This window comes from Oncorhynchus kisutch, linkage group LG5, assembly GCF_002021735.2.
Source record: "Oncorhynchus kisutch isolate 150728-3 linkage group LG5, Okis_V2, whole genome shotgun sequence".
Classification (NCBI taxonomy): Eukaryota; Metazoa; Chordata; class Actinopteri; order Salmoniformes; family Salmonidae; genus Oncorhynchus; species Oncorhynchus kisutch.
In genome coordinates, this window is record NC_034178.2 from 15,569,094 (window position 1) to 15,591,316 (window position 22,223).

The window sequence follows — 22,223 nt, forward strand, 5'->3', positions numbered from 1 at the left end:
CAATAGTTGTACAGTTTTGAAAAAAACTAACATTTTTTTTCCTAATTTAAAGGAGACGCAGCAGAGGGAGAGCTAGCTATATTTTGTTGTATTGTTTTCTCTTTAGTTTACGTTTCACTTACTTAGCTAGCTAATGCAGATAATTTAGCATACTCAACAACCTGAATCAAACAGTGAGACGAATGCAATTTATGTTAGCTAGCTGGCTAAGGCTATCCAACACGGCAACTCTTCCAAGTGAAAGTAAGCTTTTAGTCATATTCATTTATTGCCAACGGAGCTGGCCAGTGTAACTGCTAAACAGCTTGCTGTACACTGTACTGTGTGATTGTACATATGGATTAGATTGTGGGTTTACTAATGAGTCAGTTCTAGTAGCTATGTTGACTATGACATTAGATAATATGGTGACAACGATGTAGGCAGTGTAGTGGTTAATGGTTATGGTATGAAGGTTGGAGAGGTTTTTTCACTTGGTCACAGACAGCTGTTGTGTTGTGCACTGAAGTCCACTAGCAAAGGGAAAAAGTGAGAGGAGGAGAGCGCATATATGCGAGAAGGATTTATACAATGAGGAAAGTGATGATGCTGTATATGGCTGCTAAGAAAGTGAACTGTTTGCGCGGGTGATCAGGGGTATACTTATTCCGCAGATTATGTTGCAAAATGTTTCCGAAATGGAAGCAAACGCAATGAAACAGGGAGAACCGAGCTGAATTTGTTTCAGTTGCAAAGCGGAAGGTTTTGCAACCGTTTTGATCAAATTACACACAAGATCAGCTTGATGCAGGCAAGAGGGTGCAAGATGGTATTGAATGTGTCACTGTCTGTCACCTTGATTACTCTCAACCTGTGCACCTATGTTATAAACTTTCACTTGTAGGCTAGGTTGTAGCAACCTCATGATGGGTATAGTGCAAATTTAAGTATCATGTAGTAGCCTAAACCTATGTTACATTGAGCTGGGTAAATGGAATATCCGTCATCCAATATGCTGTAATAGAAATAAGGCCATGCTCAAAGAAGAACTAAATCGTCCTCCCTAATCTTAAACGGCACCGACCACAACTGGTATGTCGCCCAAGCCGAATAATCATATTTGTCTTCGTAAAATGTGTTTATAACATAAGGAAGAGAAATGTCAACACCAAAGTGGTTTTCAACCACTCTGGGTCGAGTGGGTTGACACCCTACATAGACTGATTCAGACTAGACCTACTCCAATAGAGGGGCGCTTGGGACTGGCTAAAAAGCAGCCAGTCCAATCAGTATCCTCTCAGGAATTACCAGGGTCATGTTTATTAGGGCACACATTGAAAAACGTTCTAAAACGTTTCACAATGTAAACTTTTCTTTTGGGACAAGTTCTGGTAGTCTCTCCCTGTTTCAGTCAGTTTTCTTCAGTTTTGTGCCTAATCAAAAAAAGACCCAGTATGTTGGCGGGTATGGGTGTGGGTAGTGGGCGGGTATGAGGGTGGGTCGCAGGTACCTGTGGGTCTGCCAGGCGGGTGATGTTGGGATTGAGATAGTAGACGATGCCCTGGGCAGCTCCAGGCAGGGTGATGCCACGTACCAGCAGGATGGCCAGCATCAAGTAGGGGAACGTGGTGGTAAGGTAGACCACCTGGAACAACAGTAGGATAGCTTCTAGATCAATAATATCTGAAATCCAACCGAAAATGGCGTGATAAGTTCTAGAATCTAGATTCTATATCAATCACATATATGTAACTGTACATCTATGATACCTTATGTCAACCACATCTATACTGTACATTTCAATTCCATTTGAAAATGCTATAATACCTTCTAAACTAAGCAACAACAAAAAAAGTCCCCTTTTCAGGACCCTGTCTTTCAAAGATAATTCGTAAAAATCCAAATAACTTCAAAGATTTTCATTGTAAAGGGTTTAAATATTGTTTCCCATGCTTGTTCAATGAACCATAAACAATTAATGAACATGCACCTGTGGAACGGTGGTGAAAACACTAACAGCTTACAGACGGTACACAATTAAGGTCACAGTTATTAAAACTTAGGAAACTAAAAAGAGGTCTTTCTACTGACTCTGAAAAACACCAAAAGAAAGATGCCCAGGTTCCCTGCTCATCTGTGTGAATGTGCCTTAGGCATGCTGCAAGGAGGCATGAGGACTGCAGATGTGACCAGGGCAATAAATTGTATTGTCTGTACAGTGAGACACCTAAGACAGCGCTACAGGGAGACAGGACGGACAGCTGATCATCCTCGCAGTGGCCGACCACGTGTATCAACATGATCGGTACATCCGAACATCACACCTGCGGGACAGGTACAGGGTGGCAACAACAAATGCCTGAGATACACCATGAACGCACAATCCCGCCATCAGTGCTCAGACTGTCCGCAATAGGCTGAGAGAGGCTGGACTGAGGGCTTGTAGGCCTGTTGTAAGGCAGGTCCTCACCAGACATCACCGGCAACAACATTGCCGGTGGACACAAACCCACCGTCGCTGGACCAGACAGGACTGGCAAAAAGTGCTCTTTACTGACGAGTGGTGGTTTTCTCTCAGGTGTGATGACGGGATTTGCGTTCAACGTTGAAGGAATGAAGGTTACACCGAGGTCTGTACTCTGGAGCGGGATCGATTTGGAGGTGGAGGGTCCGTCATGGTCTGGGGCAGTGTGTCACAGCATCATCGGACTGAGCTTGTTGTCATTGTAGGCAATCTCAACGCTGTGCGTTACAAGGAGACATCCTCCTCCCTCATGTGGTACCCTTCCTGCAGGCTCATCCTGACATGACAATGTCACCAGCCATACTGCTCGTTCTCTGCGAGACAGGAATGTCAGTGTTCTGACATGGCCAGTGAAGAGCCCGGATCTCAATCCCATTGAGCACACCTTCCCCCCAGAAATGTCTGGGAACTTGCAGGTGCCTTGGTGGAAGAGTGGGGTAACATCTCACAGTAAGAACTGGCAAATCTGGTGCAGTCCATGAGGAGATGCACTGCAGTACTTAATGCAGCTGGTGGCCACACCAGATACTGACTGTTACTTTTATTTTTGACGCCCCTTTGTTCAGGGACACATTATTCCATTTCTGATTGTCACATGTCTGTGGAACTTGTTCAGTTTGTATCTCAGTTGTTGAATCTTGTTTTAATATTTGTATGAACATAACATGTTAAGTTGCTGAAAATAAATGCAGTTGACAGTGAGATGACGTTTCTTTTTTTTGCAGAGTTCACATTCTATAGGTATTCCCAAACAGGGGTATACCCAGGTATTCCCAAACTGGGGTACCCCCAGGGGCACGCGCAATGCCGTCGGGGGTACGCCAAATAAAAATGTGATTCACATTTTCAAACAGTATATTTCTTCCAACGGGGCTATACATTTTGGGTGAGGATATTTTCTCGCCTGAGTAGCCTCGTTGCACTGCCAAATATAAAATGAAACCATCTAGTGTTCAGTGAAATAACAACACAATGTGAAATACAGGTAGCCTAGTCAAATAATTTACATCCAATCACATTAACCCTCTCAAGGGAAACGTTCACTCTTGCGAAGACGTTTAGAAATGAAATGAAAAATAAGGAGGTTTTGAGCGAGAATAAAGATGACTTTCGAGTAGTAAGACATGTATAAAAGCAACAGATACCATTAATAAGAAGGGGCTAAAAGCGTCTTGTAAGGTGATCTACCCGAGTGGCTTGGACAGGCAAGCCCTGTTGTGGAGGACTTCATTATTCCTGCTGCTGTGGATATGGCTGGGACAAAAGGCCCCAAAAATTATACAGACAATGATTTCATCAAACACCTTTTTCAAAATGCATCAGTAACATGGTAGGAGATGTTTTGAAACTGTTATTGCTTCGCATACAAGCCAGTGAATTATATGCACTACAGCTGAATGAGTCAGACGTGGCGGGCCTGGCATAGCTTCTGGTATATGTCCGTTACGTTTATGGGGGGGGTCAAATAAGAAAGACATCCTTTTCTGCAAACCACTGGAAACCAGGACAACAGAGGATATTTCTAAGTACTGGACAGCTTTGTGACATCAAATGGACTTCGGTGGTCAAGACATGTTGGTATCTGTACTGATGGTGCAAAAGCCATGACAGGGAGACATAGTGGAGTGGAACTCTCGTGTATTTTCTGCATTATGCAATGATATGGGCAGCGACCATGTAACGCTTTTATCAAGGGGCAAAGTATTTTTTTACCTTTATTTAACTAGGCAAGTCAGTTAAGAACAAATTCTTATTTTCAATGATGGCCTAGGAACAGTGGGTTAACTACCTGTTCAGGGGCAGAACGACAGATTTGTACCTTGTCAGCTCGGGGGTTTGAACTTGCAACCTTTCGGTTACTAGTCCAACGCTCTAACCACTAGGCTACGCTGACACGTTATTTTGAATTGTGAGACGAGCTTAAAGTTCTCTTTACTGACCCTAATTTTCACTTGTCTGACCTCTTGCATGATGACGAGTTTCTCACATGACTGGCCTATCTGGGTGATATTTTTTCTCACCTGAATGATCTGAATCTAGGGTTACAGGGTCTCTCTGCAACTATATTCAAAATTGAGGCTACGATTAAGAAGTTGGACCTCTTTTCTGTCTGCATTAACAAAAACAACACACAGGTCTTTCCATCATTGTATGATTTTTGCATGCAGATGAACTCAAGCTTACGGACAATGTCAAATGTCATATAGCGAAGCACCTGAGTGAGATGGGTGTGCAATTACGCAGGTACTTTCCTGAAACTGACGACACAAACAACTGGATTCCTTATTCCTTTCATGCCCTGCCTCCAGTCCACTTACCGATATCTGAACACAAATTCCAACAAGCAGTTCTGTGAAAATGCAATTTAATCAAAAGTCACTGCCAGGTTTCTGGATAGGGCGGCGCTCAGAGTTTCTTGCCTTGGCAAATCACGTGGTTAAGAGACTGATGCCCTATGTGAGAGTGGATTCTCAGCCCTCACTAGCATGAAAACTAAATACAGGCACAGACTGTATGTGAAAAATGATTTAAGACTAAGACTCTCTCCAATACAACCCAGCATTGTAGAGTTATGTGCATACTTTCAAGCACACCCTTCTCATTAACCTGTGGTGAGTTATTCACAGTTTATGAACAAATTAGGTTGTATATGTAAGATGGCTAAATCAAGACGAAAATGATTGATTAATATTATTTGTGCTCTGGTACTATAAGAGCGCTTTGTCACTTCCCACTAACCGAGATGTGACAAAAACTCACACTCATTCTTATGTTTAATGAATGTATTGTGTAATGTGTGTGTGGCAGGCTTCAAATAATGACAAAACACAACATTTGAGAGTGCGCTGACCCTGGTGCTAGAGGGGGTACACAACTGGAGGTTGAATGTTTGAAGGGGTACGGGACTATAAAAAGTTTGGGAACCACTGTTCTATATCAATCACATCTGTTCAACTGTACATCTATGATACCTTCTATATCAACCAGATCTATACTGTCCATCTCCAATCCATTGGCCATGAAGGTTTAAGTGGAATCCTTCATGTACAGTACTCCCATAGCAAAGGAGGTATGATTACTGTTGGTCGATAGCAGGGTTGTTCAATTTCGGTTCTGGAGGGCTGAAACACTTCTAATTTTGGTTTCTACCTGGTAGTTAATTGCACTCACCTGGTGTTCCAGGTCTGAATCAGTCCCTGATTAGAAGGAGTGGATGAAAACCATACAATTTAGCCAGAATGGGTGTTGTGTGTGATGGCTTTTGGTCAAGCTCATTGGTGAGTGTTTTCTTGAGGTGGTTGCTGAAAATCAGTTTGGTCAAGCCTTTCTATGCAGTATCTGAGTCAGGAATTGCTCAGGGGGTGTGTTTGAGGGTTGGTGTGGGAGGCGTATATATATACACACATACATATAGTGGGGCAAAAAAGTATTTAGTCAGCCACCAATTGTGCATGTTCTCCCACTTAAAAAGATGAGAGAGGCCTGTCATTTTCATCATAGGTACACTTCAACTATGACAGACAAAATTAGAAAACAAATCCTGAAAATCACATTGTAGGATTTTTTATGAATTTATTTGCAATCAATTCAGTCCTTTCGTCTGATGAGTCCAAATTTGCGATTTTTGGTTCCAACCGCTGTGTCTTTCAGAGTTGCAGAGTGTCGTGGAAGGATCAGAATTTGTTGGTAACATTTGTAAGATGTTTAATATTCATCAAATGTGTGTAAGTTACTTCTCATCAGAATGGTATTTTTCTGTAATACTGTGGCAAGGTTGCAGTTATCTGTTCTATGTCAAAACTAAGTTGCATGGGCCGCTGAGAGGGGAGAGGTCAAAGTGTCATCATGTGTAAACATATCTTTCACTCCCTACCTTTTTCCCAGTGGAGAAAGGAGGGTGGCAGTATCTGGAATCATTCTATGCTCCCTCTAATGTTGTTTCTATCTTAGCCTATAGCCTCATTCTCCTCTCCGTGAGTTTGTCCAGGAGGTTGTATTTTGAGTTGGTTGTATCTAAATGACAATTTGATATATGCCTGTTGATATGGAGGATTTGGTTTATGGTTCTGGGGTTTGGGAAAGGAGACAAAGCTGAACAATGAATTATGTCTAGGCTGTCTGACTATGTGTGTCTTTGCTATTAAAGGAACTCAGTTGCATTGTAAGGGGGCTCTCAGAGAATTCATTGAGAGACACTGAATTTATCTGAGAGTCACAGGATTGTCACAGGATTGTGATAGAGCTCATATAATTAAAGATAACTCTGACGTGTGTGTGTGGTTTGCTCCCATGATTTGGTAAACAGAGGATATTTCCACGACAAGAGTAGGTGAACGGAGGATCTCCGCATGTGTGGTAGCCACCGTGAAGCATGGAGGAGGAGGTGCGATGGTGTGGGGGTGCTTTGTTGGTGACACTGTCATTCATTTATTTTGAATTCAAGGCACACTTAACCAGCATAGCTACCACAGCATTCTGCGGCGATTCGCCATCCCATCTGGTTTGCACTTAGTAGGACTATCATTAGTTTTCAACAGGATAATGACCCAACCCACCTCCAGGCTGTGTAAGGGCTATTTGACAAAGAACGGAGAGTGATGGAGTGTTGCATCAGATGACCTGACCTCCACAATCACCCAACCTCAAACCAATTGAGATGTTTAGGAATGAGTTGGACTGCAGAGTGAAGGAAAAGCAGCCAACAAATGCTCAGCATGTGGGAACTCCTTCAAGACTGTTGGAAAAGCATTCCAGGTGAAGCTGGTTGAGAGAATGCTAAGAGTGTGCCATCAAGGCAAAGGGTGGCTACTTTGAAGAATCTCAAATACATAATAAAACACTTTTTGGGTTACTACATGATTCCATATGTGTTATTTCATAGTTTTGATGTCTTCACTATTATTCTAAAATGTAGAAAATAGTACAAATAAAGAAAAACCCTTGAATGAGTTGGTTTGTCTAAACTTTTGACTGGTACTGTATATATAAGCACATCAATCCACGAAGAAATGGTTCATTGACCACAAAATTAACATTTTGCAATGGTCTCCGGACTTGAACACCATTGAATACCTGTGGTTTCAATGGAAGACGGCAGTCAATAAGAGCACACAAAGGACATCAAGTGTCTGGAAAGATTCTGTATGAAGGAATGGTCTCAGATCCCTCCCAATGTGTTCTCCAATCTCATAAAACATTTTAGAAAAAGCCCCAGTGGCGGTATCCTCGCCAGGTGAGGTTTTGAAAGGTTTTGCTACCTTTTTGCGGAGAAAATATTACTTGGTAAACAAAATAGTTTTCCTCTCAGAAATTAAGTTAGTATAAAATATTATAATTTCCCCCCCCAAAAATGTAATACAATATAGCTCAGTATTTGAATTATTTATTCTATACATCTTTTTTTTTTGCTAATCTCTGTCAAGGGTGTCAATAATTTCAGACCCCACTGTATGTATGTGTATTTGTGCTCACCTTGCCAGTGGATTTGACCCCCTTCCACACACAGAAGTAGCAGACGACCCAGACTAGCAGTAGACACAGAGCCAGCCTCCAGCTGACTGGCCCCAGCTCATCTGGTCCACTGGACAGCTGCAGGACCTCCCGCCTGGACGGACACACACACACACACACACAATTAATAATACCCCCAAATAGATACAAGGCTAAACATTAACCTGTTTAAAGCCACTGTAATGCCAAAGGTAGATTATGATCACTCTACTCTTGGTAAAACTGAACCCCCTTAAACCCAAACCCCGGTTGGAAATGTGACCCTACCTAGTCTACAATGTCTCCAGTCTTCTCTATGTCCCCTAAAACGAACTTTGGCAATTCACGGACACGACATTGTTAATACCTCACATTTTAAAATGCCAGCCAAAAAGCTGCATATAATGCCTCTTTACTTCATTTCTAAGGAAACAAAATGCAGTCGTGTTGTAAGGAACGTGGGCGAGACTCACTCCCAGAACTCGATGACAGGCGAGGTAGCGTTCTCTGGTAGGCCGGTCCCAGAGGTTAGGTTCTGACAGTCAAACAACACACAGGTATCTAGAAGACAGGCAGAACTTCAACACACAATCACCTTAATGATGTGACTTTGGAAAAAAAACGTTCCCGTAGTAAACGGGATATTTTGTCAGGACAAGATGCTAGAATATGCATATAATTGACAGCTTAGGATAGAAACCACTCTAACGTTTCCAAAACTGTAAAAATAAGGTCTGTGAGTATAACAGAACTGATGTTGCAGGTGAAAGCCTGAGAAAAATCCAATCCGGAAGTGCCCCATGTTTTGAAAGCGCTGCGTTCCAATGAGTCCCTATTGAGCAGTGAATGGGCTATCAACCAGATTACTCTTTCTCCGTATTCCGGAAGGTGTCTACAGCATTGTGACGTAGTTTTACGCATTTATGTTGAAGAATACCCGTAAGCGGCTACATTGCGCAGTGGTCACCTGATGCTGCCAGAGATTCTCGCGTAAAATACAGAGGTAGCCATTACTCCAATCGGTCCTACTGAAAAACGAATTGCCCCGATGGATATATTATCGAATGGATATTTGAAAAACACCTTGAGGATTGATTATAAACAACGTTTGCCATGTTTCTGTCGATATTATGGAGCTAATTTGGAATATTTTTCGCCGTTTTCGTGACTGCAATTTCCGGGCGATTTCTCAGCCAAACATGAAGAACAAACGGAGCTAGTTCGCCTACAAAAATATTTTTTTGGGGAAAAAAGTAACATTTGCTATCTAACTGGGAGTCTCGTGAGTGAAAACAGCCGAAGCTCATCAAAGGTAAACGATTTAATTTGATTGCTTTTGTAACAGTATAACTTTAGACCGTCCCCTCGCCCATACCCGGGCGCGAACCAGGGACCCTCTGCACACAACAACTGACACCCACAAAGCATCGTTACCCATCGCTCCACAAAAGCCGCGGCCCTTGCAGATCAAGGGGAACCACTACTTCAAGGTCTCAGAGCAAGTGACGTCACCGATTGAATTTAGCGCGCACCGCTAACTAAGCTAGCCGTTTCACATCCGTTAGACTTTTCTGATTTCCGTGACCAAGTTACCTGCTGCTAGCTGGACAAAGTGCTATGCTATCGATAAACATACACAAATGCTTGCCTAGCTTTGGCTGGAAAGCATATTTTGAAAATCTGAGATGACAGGGTGATTAACAAAAGGCTAAGCTGTGTCTCAATATATTTAATTTGTGATTTTCATGAATAGGAATATTTTCTAGGGATATTTATGTCCGTTGCGTTATGCTAATTAGTGTCAGGCGATGATTATGCTCCCGCATGCGGGATGGGGAGTCACTAGAGGCTCAACTAAACTCACCTTAGTTCAACTCGACTCATAATTATCACATACCGCTTTCTCTCCCCCCCCCCCCCAAAAAAAACTGGTTTACAGTTATTCCCTATTTGTGAAGTGCACCAGGCCCTCCTGCAGCAAAGCCCATTGTGTAGGTCTACAATCTTGTCCCTGACATCATTGGAGAGCTCTTTAGTCTTGGCCATGGTGGAGAGTTTGGAATCTGATTGATTGATTGCTTGCTTCTGTGGACAGGTGTCTTTTATACAGGTATCAAGCTGAGATTAGGAGCACTCCCTTTTAAGAGTTTGCTCCTAATCTCAGCTCGTTACCTGTATAATAGACACCTGGGAGACAGAAATCTTTCTGATTGAGAGGGGGTCAAACACTTATTTCCCTCATTAAAATGCAAATCAATTTATAACATTTTTGACATGCGTTTTTCTGGATTTTTGTTGTTGTTATTCTACCTCTCACTGTTCAAATAAACCTACCATTAAAATTATAGACTGATCATTTCTTTTTCAGTGGGAAAACGTACAAAATAAGCAGGGGATCAAATACTTTTTTCCCTCACTGTATCTATATCCACAGTACAACAAGTCCTATGTCGACATAACCTGAAAGGAAGAAGCCACTGATCCAAAACCGCCATAAAAAAAGCCAGACTACGGTTGGCAACTGCACATGGGGACAAAGACCGCACTTTTTGGAGAAATGTCCTCTGGTCTAATGAAACAAAAATAGAACTGTTTGGCCATAATGACCATCGTTATGATTGGAAGAAAAAGGGGGAGGCTTGCACCATCATGTTGTGGGGGTGCTTTGCTGCAGGAGGGCCTGGTGCGCTTCACAAAATAGATGGCATCATGAGGTAGGAAAATTATGTGGATATATTGAAGCAACATCTCAAGACATCGGTCAGGAAGTTAAAGCTTGGTCGCAAATGGGTCTTCCAAATGAACAATGACCCCAAGCATACTTCCAAAGTTCTGGCAAAATGGCCTAAGGACAACAAAGTCAAGGTATTGGAGTGGCCATCACAAAGCCCTGATCTCGGTGTTGCAATCTACTGCAAAGATAGCCTGCAGAGTTCTGTCCTACTATCCAGGTCTGTACCCAAACAATTTGAACTTCTACTTTTAAAAATCCACCTCTCTAAAAACAAGTCTCTCACCGTTGCCGCCTGCTATAGACCACCCTCTGCCCCTAGCTGTGCTCTGGACACCATATGTGAACTGATTGCCCCCCATCTATCTTCAGAGTTCGTGCTGCTAGGCGACCTAAACTGGAACATGCTTAACACCCCAGCCATCCTACAATCTAAACTTGATGCCCTCAATCTCACACAAATAATCAATGAACCTACCAGGTACCTCCCCAAAACCTTAAACACGGGCACCCTCATAGATATCATCCTAACCAACTTCCCCTCTAAATACACCTCTGCTGTCTTCAACCAAGATCTCAGCGATCACTGCCTCATTGCCTGCATCCGTAATGGGTCAGCGGTCAAACGACCTCCACTCATCACTGTAAAACGCTCCCTGAAACACTTCTGCGAGCAGGCCTTTCTAATCGACCTGGCCGGGGTATCCTGGAAGGATATTGATCTCATCCCGTCAGTAGAGGATGCCTGGATATTTTTTAAAAATGCCTTCCTAACCATCTTAAATAAACATGCCCCATTCAAGAAATTTAGAACCAGGAACAGATATAGCCCTTGGTTCTCCCCAGACCTGACTGCCCTTAACCAACATAAAAACATCCTATGGCGTTCTGCACTAGCATCGAACAGCCCCCGTGATATGCAGCTGTTCAGGGAAGCTAGAAATCATTATACACAGGCAGTTAGAAAAGCCAAGGCTAGCTTTTTCAAGCAGAAATTTGCTTCCTGCAACACTAACTCAAAAAAGTTCTGGGACACTGTAAAGTCCATGGAGAATAAGAACACCTCCTCCCAGCTGCCCACTGCACTGAAGATAGGAAACACTGTCACCACTGATAAATCCACCATAATTGAGAATTTCAATAAGCATTTTTCTACGGCTGGCCATGCTTTCCACCTGGCTACTCCTACCCCGGACAACAGCACTGCACCCCCAACAGCAACTCGCCCAAGCCTTCCCCATTTCTCCTTCTCCCAAATCCATTCAGCTGATGTTCTGAAAGAGCTGCAAAATCTGGACCCCTACAAATCAGCCGGGCTAGACAATCTGGACCCTTTCTTTCTAAAATTATCTGCCAAAATTGTTGCCACCCCTATTACTAGCCTGTTCAACCTCTCTTTCGTGTCGTCTGAGATTCCCAAAGATTGGAAAGCAGCTGCGGTCATCCCCCTCTTCAAAGGGGGGGACACTCTTGACCCAAACTGCTACAGACCTATATCTATCCTACCGTGCCTTTCTAAGGTCCTCGAAAGCCAAGTCAACAAACAGATTACCGACCATTTCGAATCTCACCATACCTTCTCTGCTATGCAATCTGGTTTCAGAGCTGGTCATGGGTGCACCTCAGCCACGCTCAAGGTCCTAAACGATATCTTAACCGCCATCGATAAGAAACATTACTGTGCAGCCGTATTCATTGATCTGGCCAAGGCTTTCGACTCTGTCAATCACCATATCCTCATCGGCAGACTCGACAGCCTTGGTTTCTCAAATGATTGCCTCGCCTGGTTCACCAACTACTTCTCTGATAGAGTTCAGTGTGTCAAGTCGGAGGGTCTGCTGTCCGGACCTCTGGCAGTCTCTATGGGGGTGCCACAGGGTTCAATTCTTGGACCGACTCTCTTCTCTGTATACATCAATGAGGTCGCTCTTGCTGCTGGTGAGTCCCTGATCCACCTCTACGCAGACGACACCATTCTGTATACTTCCGGCCCTTCTTTGGACACTGTGTTAACAACCCTCCAGGCAAGCTTCAATGCCATACAACTCTCCTTCCGTGGCCTCCAATTGCTCTTAAATACAAGTAAAACTAAATGCATGCTCTTCAACCGATCGCTACCTGCACCTACCCGCCTGTCCAACATCACTACTCTGGACGGCTCTGACTTAGAATACGTGGACAACTACAAATACTTAGGTGTCTGGTTAGACTGTAAACTCTCCTTCCAGACCCATATCAAACATCTCCAATCCAAAGTTAAATCTAGAATTGGCTTCCTATTTCGCAACAAAGCATCCTTCACTCATGCTGCCAAACATACCCTTGTAAAACTGACCATCCTACCAATCCTCGACTTTGGCGATGTCATTTACAAAATAGCCTCCAATACCCTACTCAACAAATTGGATGCAGTCTATCACAGTGCAATCCGTTTTATCACCAAAGCCCCATATACTACCCACCATTGCGACCTGTACGCTCTCGTTGGCTGGCCCTCGCTTCATACTCGTCGCCAAACCCACTGGCTCCATGTCATCTACAAGACCCTGCTAGGTAAAGTCCCCCCTTATCTCAGCTCGCTGGTCACCATAGCATCTCCCACCTGTAGCACACGCTCCAGCAGGTATATCTCTCTAGTCACCCCCAAGACCAATTCTTTCTTTGGCCGCCTCTCCTTCCAGTTCTCTGCTGCCAATGACTGGAACGAACTACAAAAATCTCTGAAACTGGAAACACTTATCTCCCTCACTAGCTTTAAGCACCAACTGTCAGAGCAGCTCACAGATTACTGCACCTGTACATAGCCCACCTAAAATTTAGCCCAAACAACTACCTCTTTCCCAACTGTATTTAATTTTTATTTATTTATTTATTTTGCTCCTTTGCACCCCATTATTTTTTTATTTCTACTTTGCACATTCTTCCATTGCAAAACTACCATTCCAGTATTTTACTTGCTATATTGTATTTACTTTGCCATCATGGCCTTTTTTTGCCTTTACCTCCCTTCTCACCTCATTTGCTCACATTGTATATAGACTTGTTTATACTGCATTATTGACTGTATGTTTGTTTTTACTCCATGTGTAACTCTGTGTCGTTTTATCTGTCGAACTGCTTTGCTTTATCTTGGCCAGGTCGCAATTGTAAATGAGAACTTGTTCTCAACTTGCCTACCTGGTTAAATAAAGGTAAAAAAAAAAATAAAAAAAAAAAAATAAAAATCTCAATCCCATAGAACATTAGTGGGCAGATCTGAAAAAGCGTGTGCGAGCAAAAAGGCCTAGAAACCTGACTCGGTTACAACAGCTCTGTTAGGAGAAATGGGCCAAAATTCACCCACCTTATTGTGGGAAGCTTGTGGAAGGCTACCCAAAATGTTTGACCCAAGTTTAAATTGTTTAAGGCAATGCTACCAAATACTAATTGAGTGTATGTAAACTTCTGACTCACTGGGAATGTGATGAAAGAAATAAAAGCTGAAATAAATCACTCTACTATTATTCTGACATTTCACATTCTTAAAATAAAGTGGTGATCCTAACTGACCTAAGACAGGGAATTTTTACTAGGATTAAATGTCAGGAATGGTGAAAAACTGAGTTTAAATGTATTTGCCTAAGGTGCACGTAAACTTATGACTTCCACCTGTATATTTACTGTATTTTTGCATTTTTACAGTATTCTGTTTGACATGTATTGAGTCATGTTGAAATATAAAACTTCAATTTTTGCATTTGTGTTCCTTTCTTGTTTGAGTACACACAAACAATATACAGTATATCAACAAAATCTTAGTCTTTACACTGAAATAGTTTCTGAGAGTAGTGTTTTGAATATGTCATTTTAGTGTGACCTTGGTTGTTCGTTTCATTTGATGTGTATACATTGATTTGTCTACAGAGTTTCACTTTGAGCAGGGAGTACATGATTTTGATTGCTATGTTTCATTTTGCAAGACATCTGTGGTTTTTGGGGAAATTGTTTTGTGTATCTTGGATGTAGTTTCAGCAAACGTGCATTAACAAATTGGGAAAAACTGCAATAGCAACTGCCGAAAAACGTGTCAACTGCCATTGGAAGATAAAGAGAAATATGTGAAATATTTCACAGACCTGGGTCAAATAGGTACATAGGCACCTGTAGGTCAAATACTTGGACCGGATAATTGAGCTGCGCTTGATTTAGGTTCTGGTACAATGGAATCGTCCCAAAAATGCAAACTCCAACCTAATCAAACACATCTCCAATGCATTCAAATAGTTGACACTAGTTGACATATGTAGGCCTATTTGATATTACCTCTTTGGAAATAAGATAACCCATCAACATCCCCAACTTCCAGTATGGTTCCAGCAAATATTGTGGATGCATAAACAGGCCAGCCGAGTACAGCTTGGCTCAGTTTGACTCAGTGTGAAAATGGTATCAGTACATGGTGTACCTGTGTTCCAGGTGTTGTTGCAGTGGGCCCAGGGCAGCTCTGACTGGAAGCTGTGCACCAGGTAGAAGAGAGCCCAGGCCAGGACCACAATGTAATACACACACCCGTGGAGGATCATCACCTGACTGGCAAAGCCCAGACCTGTGGAAACACATTCCAAATACTTTATCTATATCTACAAATCACATTCCAGGTCCAGGTCTCTCTTGAAACTAACCTGGTTAAATAAATGAATAAAACATTACAATCAAGGATTCAAACTTTTTTTTTTTGAGTCACATGGACTCTCATGGATACAAAAGTACCAAAAAAGTGTCTAAAACTTTGTCAGACCTTTACTGCATGAATAACTTTAGTTACACACCCACAGGCACTAAGACAACACACACACACGCACACACACACACAGACAAAACCTACACACTCAAACACGGGCAGAGGCACACAGACAACAAACACGCAGGCACAGGGAAAAAAAAAAACACTGATACATTCTAATGGATACACAGCTATGATTCAAATAAAACCGTTAGTGTGCATTCCCTGTGCTATTTCGTGAACAACGCACAACTTGGCTTTTAACCAATCACCTTGAGTGGTCGTTACTAACCGCTTGATAAAAACGCTAAAAACAGACACACAAAACTAACTCCCATGTAGATCATGGATTAACAAGGGTACAGGTAAACGTGCACATACATTTGCATAGCTTTTAAGAAAAGATTTCACCCTTAATATTTAGGACACACTAAAAAGAGCATGAACACGTGCACAGGCAGACAAGTCTAAAAACAATCTACTAGTACTAAATGTACCAAAACACAGATGCTGCAGCAGTGGTTGTCCCTCTGCTAACACATGGCTGTTGGCCATCACACAACTCGCTGTAAACATTCCACGCCTGCTGTCTTATCTGGGCTCTGTGTGTCTGTGCGAGCGGGTACAGTGCATTCGGGAAAGTATTCAGACCCTTTGACTTTTTCCACATTTTGTTACAATTACAGCCTTATTCTAAAATTTGATGAACTGTCCCCCCCCCCCCTCATTAATCTACACACAATACCCCCAAAGTAGGTTTTAGCAAATGTATAATAAAAAAAAATATTACATTTACATCATGACCCTTTACTCAGTACTTTGTTGAAGCACCTTTGGCAGTGATTACAGCCTTGAGTGTTCTTGGGTATGACGCTACAAGCTTGGCACACCTGTATTTGGGGAGTTCAGGTTGGATGGAGAGCATCACTGCACAGCATCTGGTTCTTGGTCACCTCCATGACCAAGGCCCTTCTCCCCTGATTGCTCAGTTTGGCTGGGCGGCCAGCTCTAGGAAGAGTCTTGGTGGTTCCACACTTCTTCCATTTAAGAATGATGGAGGCCACTGTGTTCTTGGGGACCTTCAATGCTGCAGAAATGTTTTGGTACCCTTCCCCAGATGTGTTCCTTGACACAATCCTGTCTCTGAGCTCTACGGACAGTTGCTTCGAGCTCATGGCTTGGTTTTTGCTCTGACATGCACTGTCAACTGTGGGACCTTAGATAGACAGGTGTGTGCCTTTCCAAATCATGTCCATTCAACTAAATGTACCACAGGTGGACTCCAATCAAGTTGTAGAAATATCTCAAGGATGATCAATGGAAACAGGATGCACCTGGGCCCAATTTCGAGTCTCATAGCAAAGGGTCTGAATACTGATGTAAATAAAGTATTATGGTTTTTCATACATTAGTAAAAATGTCTAAAAACCTGTTTTCGCTTCATCATTATGAGGTATTGTGTGTAGATTGATGAGGATTTTTATTTATTTAATACATTTTAGAATAAGGCTGTAACGTAACAAAATGTGGAAAAAGGGAAGGGGTGTGAAAACTTTCCAAATGCACTGTATGTGTGTGTGTGTGTGTGTGTGTGTGTGTGTACGAGCATGTAAGTGTGTCTGTGCAGCTGTTGGCCATATGAACAGAGAACAGCAGCTGTCTGTATGAGGGGGAGAGGAGGAGGAGGAGGAGGAGGAAGAGGCATGTTTACGTGAACCGGAAAGCTATCCAGAGGCAGAGAGTTCTAACACCAGCTTGTTTACAAGATAGACTACGTTTACAATATGTCGACCAGGTGGCTTTGCTAAGAAGCTAGTCATCTGGCTGCACCTGTAGAAAGTACCACACCCAGGTTGTGTTCAGCAGGCAGAGCCGGGGTACCAGTCTATTTGAGCCATCATGCCCCTCCCTGTCATGTAAAACATGTTTGGCATGACAAGGAGTGGCAAGGCGTGGCATGATGGCACAAACAGACTAGTACCCAGGTTACGAAACGGGACAGAACGGCACAAAAAAAAAAAGAGAATACGAGGCAATATCTGAACTTAATAAGATATGCGTGTTTTTGTTTTCTGTTGTCAAATGTTTCACTATGGTGTTTCCTCATGAACATGTCCCAGGTTGAACAGTTTAGACCAGTGTTAGTCACTAATATTTCAGAGGGAACAGCTTTTGTAAAACAAAATCACTTGGTGAGGCGCCATTCCCATTGGAGAACGGGGGTTGGAGGGGGTCACAAACTAAAATGGATTAATTGAAGATCTTAAACTAATTTCTACATAATACTTACATGTATTAACATGGACCTCCAAGCTATTTGATTACCTGATTCTCTACTTTAGGACATTTGGGGATATCAGAAACAAATGTAACGAATTGTTAGAATCTGACCTTATTGCCATACTCTCTATAATATTATCTAGCACAAGATATGTTAAATCAGGTAATGGCAAATTTCAGTCTGAAGAAAGCAGGCCTTGGAATGATTGAAATGCATCAGAAAGCTATTGTAATGTTTAGGAAAACATCAGGGATGGTCATCAAACAATCTTATGTATGCTTGTTTATGGAGAATCTATTAATTTCCCTCAGTTATCCTGTGCAAATTCATCACTCTCCCTTCTAAAAAAGTCCTGCACAGCTTGTGTCTTAGATGGAAACAGAAGACACATACTTGTTCCTGAAAGTCTTAGCTTTCAGGGATGGTAATAGCTCCAACCGTTGAAAATCTAGAGCCAAATTCGTAGGTAAAAAATTTCAAGATGCGCCAGAGGCACTAGAAACGGACACTGATACCACGATTCTATGAACTAAACGGCGTATGCGGCTGACTGAGGAAAACACATTCTTTCAGACTATTGTCACGAGTCACCAAATAAGTCGCCAAGAGACGCAGGCGTCTCGCGAGACACGCAATGACCGTGCCTGGTTTAGACAATGCAGTTGGGAGTAGTAGGATCCAGCGAGACTGAAAAATAGTTCCTAGACTCATCTACTTCTAAAATCATCTACGGGAGACAAGGAGACCATTTGAGAATAAGATCAAACGAGAGGGTTGAGTGTAGCTGAGTTTACCTATGCCTCTGCGCCACCTGAACAGTTCAATCTAGAGATTTAGCTATCATCAAGTCTGTGGCTTTAACTCATTCATTTCAGTCTGTCCAATCCAACTAAACATAACTTAAACCCTCTCACTGTTTTGTCAAAACAAACAATAACACATGGCACCACAGATGAGTGAGAGTGTGTGTGTGTGTAAGTCATTAAGGCAGTTGCGACCCCTCATTCAGGGCAGTTGGGGGTGGAGCCTGTTTTGCATGACATTAAGGGAAAGATAAGTGTCTCCACTCCAGGGAATGGTCCATGTGTGTAACACATCGATCTAATCAGGTCGTGTGGAAGCATCACAGGTTGTCAGCATGACACTGCATTTGAATCAATTCAAATTTTATTCATCAAGTACGGCATGTATAAAAGGTGCGTGTGTGTGTGTACGTGCGTATGACTTGAGTTACATAATCCATTGGATTACTTGAAATGAGTAATGCAATCTGATCATTTTTGGATTACTTCATTGGTTAGCCAGATGTAGACTATTCAAAGTTTGCAAAAACACGTGGATATTTCTGCAAAGATTTTAGTGTGATTTTTCCCGCTGAAACAAATTTAGTGGAGTAAATGTATGACTTGTTATGCGTGTCATCCCAGTGCTTAGGAAGTGAACAGGAAGGAGCTGTGTTGACAAATCAAAAAATGCCTTTTGAAACAATGATCCTGACGAAATTTGGGATGATCCAAGTCTCATTAAGTAAGGGTCTGACTTCAGTTTTTTGGTTAAAAGGTTTCTGTGGAAAGCCACCAAGGAGCAAATTTAGCAACAACAACAAAAATATTCTACATAGATTATAACAGAAGAGCAAAGCTTCCAATGACTGAAATGGAGTGAATAGAACGTTATCAAACATGGAAACCATGTGTTTGATGTATTCGATACCATTCCATCTACTTCGTTCTATGAGCCAGTCCTCCCCAATTACAGTGCCACCGGCCGCCTGTGGCTGCCACTGAAAGGTAACTACGATTAGCCAATGATCTTTCTCACAGGCTACAAGTGAAGACGGACACATCGTCCTTATCCAATTCCGAGGGGCATATTGGAGATATTGGAAGAACTGTCCATATTTACTTTTTGTCAGCCAACAAGATGAGTAGGCCTAATGAACAGCAAAAGCACTAGCCTACCTCAATCTACTATCCCCCATAGTACCAAAGTTGACTTTTTCTATTCTGTGCCAGAAACAAATATTCCAACCATAATCTGGGACATTTGTAAGCAATGAGGTTGACACAACAGCAAAACATTTTGTAAGCAATGAGGTTGACGTAACAGAACAGAACGTTTAGCTTAAATTGTTGGTAAACTATTAGGCTATTTCTTCACATTATAAGCGCAGCAATGCGTACACAGCAGTAGGATATCAGCATGAATGTTCCAAAATGTAATCAATTAGCTGGAAAACACCATTCTCAAAAGTGACCGAAATGTGATAGGCTCTACACTAGAGGTTGACCGATTTAAATCGGAATTGCTGATTAATTAGGGCCGATTTCAAGTTTATAACAATTGGAAATCGGTATTTTTGGACGCCAATTATTATATTTGATTTTTACACCTTTATTTAACTATGCAAGTCAGTTAAGAACACATTCTTATTTTCAATGACGGCCTAGGAACGGTGGGTTAACTGCCTTGTTCATGGGCTGAATGACAGATTTTCACCTTGTCAGCTCTGGGATTCAATCTTGCAACCTTACAGTTAACTAGTTCAACGCTCTAACCACCTGCCTCTCAATGCACTCCACGAGGATCCTGCCTGTTACGCAAATACAGTAGAACCGAAGGTAAGTTGCTAGCTAGCATTAAACTTATCTTATAAAAAACAATCAATCAATCATAATCACTAGTTAACTACATATGGTTGATGATATTACTAGTTTATCTAGCGTGTCCTGCGTTGCATATAATCGATGCAACGCTGGGGGATGATTTAACAAAAGCGCATTTGTTAAAAAAGCACAATCGTTGGACGACTGTACCTAACCATTAACACCAATGCCTTTCTTAAAATCAATACACAGAAGTATATATTTTTAAACCTGCATATTTAGCTAAAAGAAATCCAGGTTAGCAAGCAATATTAACCAGGTGAAATTGTGTCACTTCTCTTGCGTTCATTGCACGCAGAGTCAGGGTATATGCAACAGTTTGGGAAACCTGGCTCATTGCGAACTAAATTGCCAGAATTTTACCTAATTATGACATAACATTGAAGGTTGCACAATGTAACAAGAATATTTAGACTTAGGGATGCCACCCGTTAGATAAAATATCGAACGGTTCCGTATTTCACTGAAATAATAAACGTTTTGTTTTCGAAATGATAGTTTCCGGATTCAACCATATTAATGACCAACGGCTCGTATTTCTGTGTTATTATGTTATAATTAAGTCTAAGATTTGATATTTGATAGAGCAGTCTGACTGAGCGATGGTAGGCAGCAGCAAGCTCGTAAGAATTCATTCAAACAGGACTTTCGTGCGTTTTTCCAGCAGCTCTTCGCAAGCACAGTGCTGTTTATGACTTCAAGCCTATCAGCCTAATGGCTGGTGTAACCGATGTGAAATGGCTAGCTAGTTAGCGGGGTGTGCTCTAATAGAGCGAGTGACATTTGAAACCCTGAGTCTTGGAGTAGTTATTCCCCTTGCTCTGCAAGGGCCTCGGCTACAACCTAAAAGCTCTTACCTTGGAATATTGAAGTATCATGTTAAAAGGAACCACCAGCTTTCATAGGTTCTCATGTTCTGATCAAGGAACTCAAACGTTAGCTTTTTTTACATGGCACATATTGCACTTTTACTTCTCCAACACTTTGTTTTTGCATTATTTAAACCAAATTGAACATGTTTCATTATTTATTTGAGGCTAAATAGATTTGTATTGATGTATTATATTAAGTTAAAATAAGTGTTAATTCAGTACTGTTGTAATTGTCATTATTACAAATAAAATAAAAAAAATTATATCGGCATCGCCTTTTTTTGGCCCTCCAATAATCGGTATCAGCGTTGAAAAATCATAATCAGTCGACCTCTACTCTACACCCCTTGTAAATCGCATTAATGTGCTTAATTTTAAGAAGTTATTTGGCCACTTTAGTTATGATACAAACCTTTTATAATATATAGGCCTATGGGATAGGCTACATGAGGTGTGTGACTATGATTTGAACAAAACTTCACAAATTAAAAGGAATGTGCTGTTTCTTGCCTTACTGCACACAAGCTGGGCATCATTCACAAGTGATAGGCTAGTATTGTCACCCATCAGACTATTCCTGATTTAATCTTATCTTTACATATACTAAATAATATACGCTTTTTATTTAGAATGGACCATTATCATCCACCTGTCTTGAAACAGAGGCAGGGGAAAAAAATACATGTCATCTATCCAATTAAATAGTGAATGGAGGATGCATTTCCCATGGTTCATTTTCATGCCAGCCAGGTAGGCTATACTCCTGTTGTGAAGAGAAGCAATGTGCTTAATATTAGGAAAGTTGAGAACTAAATATAGTAGGCCTAGCCATTAGAAAGCTGATGGGAGCCTCCTCTTTTTAATAGAGGCCATCACTCTGTTTTCTCACGCAATTGCATAGCCTATAAAAATGTTGCA

General features: G+C 41.8%; 1 protein-coding gene across 9 annotated transcripts in view; it reads right to left on the reverse strand.

Moving 5' to 3' along the window:
- The window catches only part of LOC109890716 (sodium- and chloride-dependent GABA transporter 2), a 52,034-nt gene that overhangs the window by 22,653 nt on the left and 7,158 nt on the right, over positions 1–22,223 (reverse strand). For 7 of the 9 annotated variants that reach the window (XM_031824588.1, XM_031824589.1, XM_031824591.1 and 4 more), the window contains 4 exons: positions 15,169–15,309; positions 8,467–8,554; positions 7,976–8,108; positions 1,490–1,624 (listed from right to left, as the gene is read on the reverse strand). In XM_031824588.1, the coding sequence (XP_031680448.1) occupies positions 1,490–1,624; positions 7,976–8,108; positions 8,467–8,554; positions 15,169–15,309 (497 nt within the window). The remainder of the gene's footprint in view (positions 1–1,489; positions 1,625–7,975; positions 8,109–8,466; positions 8,555–15,168; positions 15,310–22,223) is intronic. The other 2 variants (XM_031824593.1, XM_031824592.1) reach the window with 2 other exon arrangements.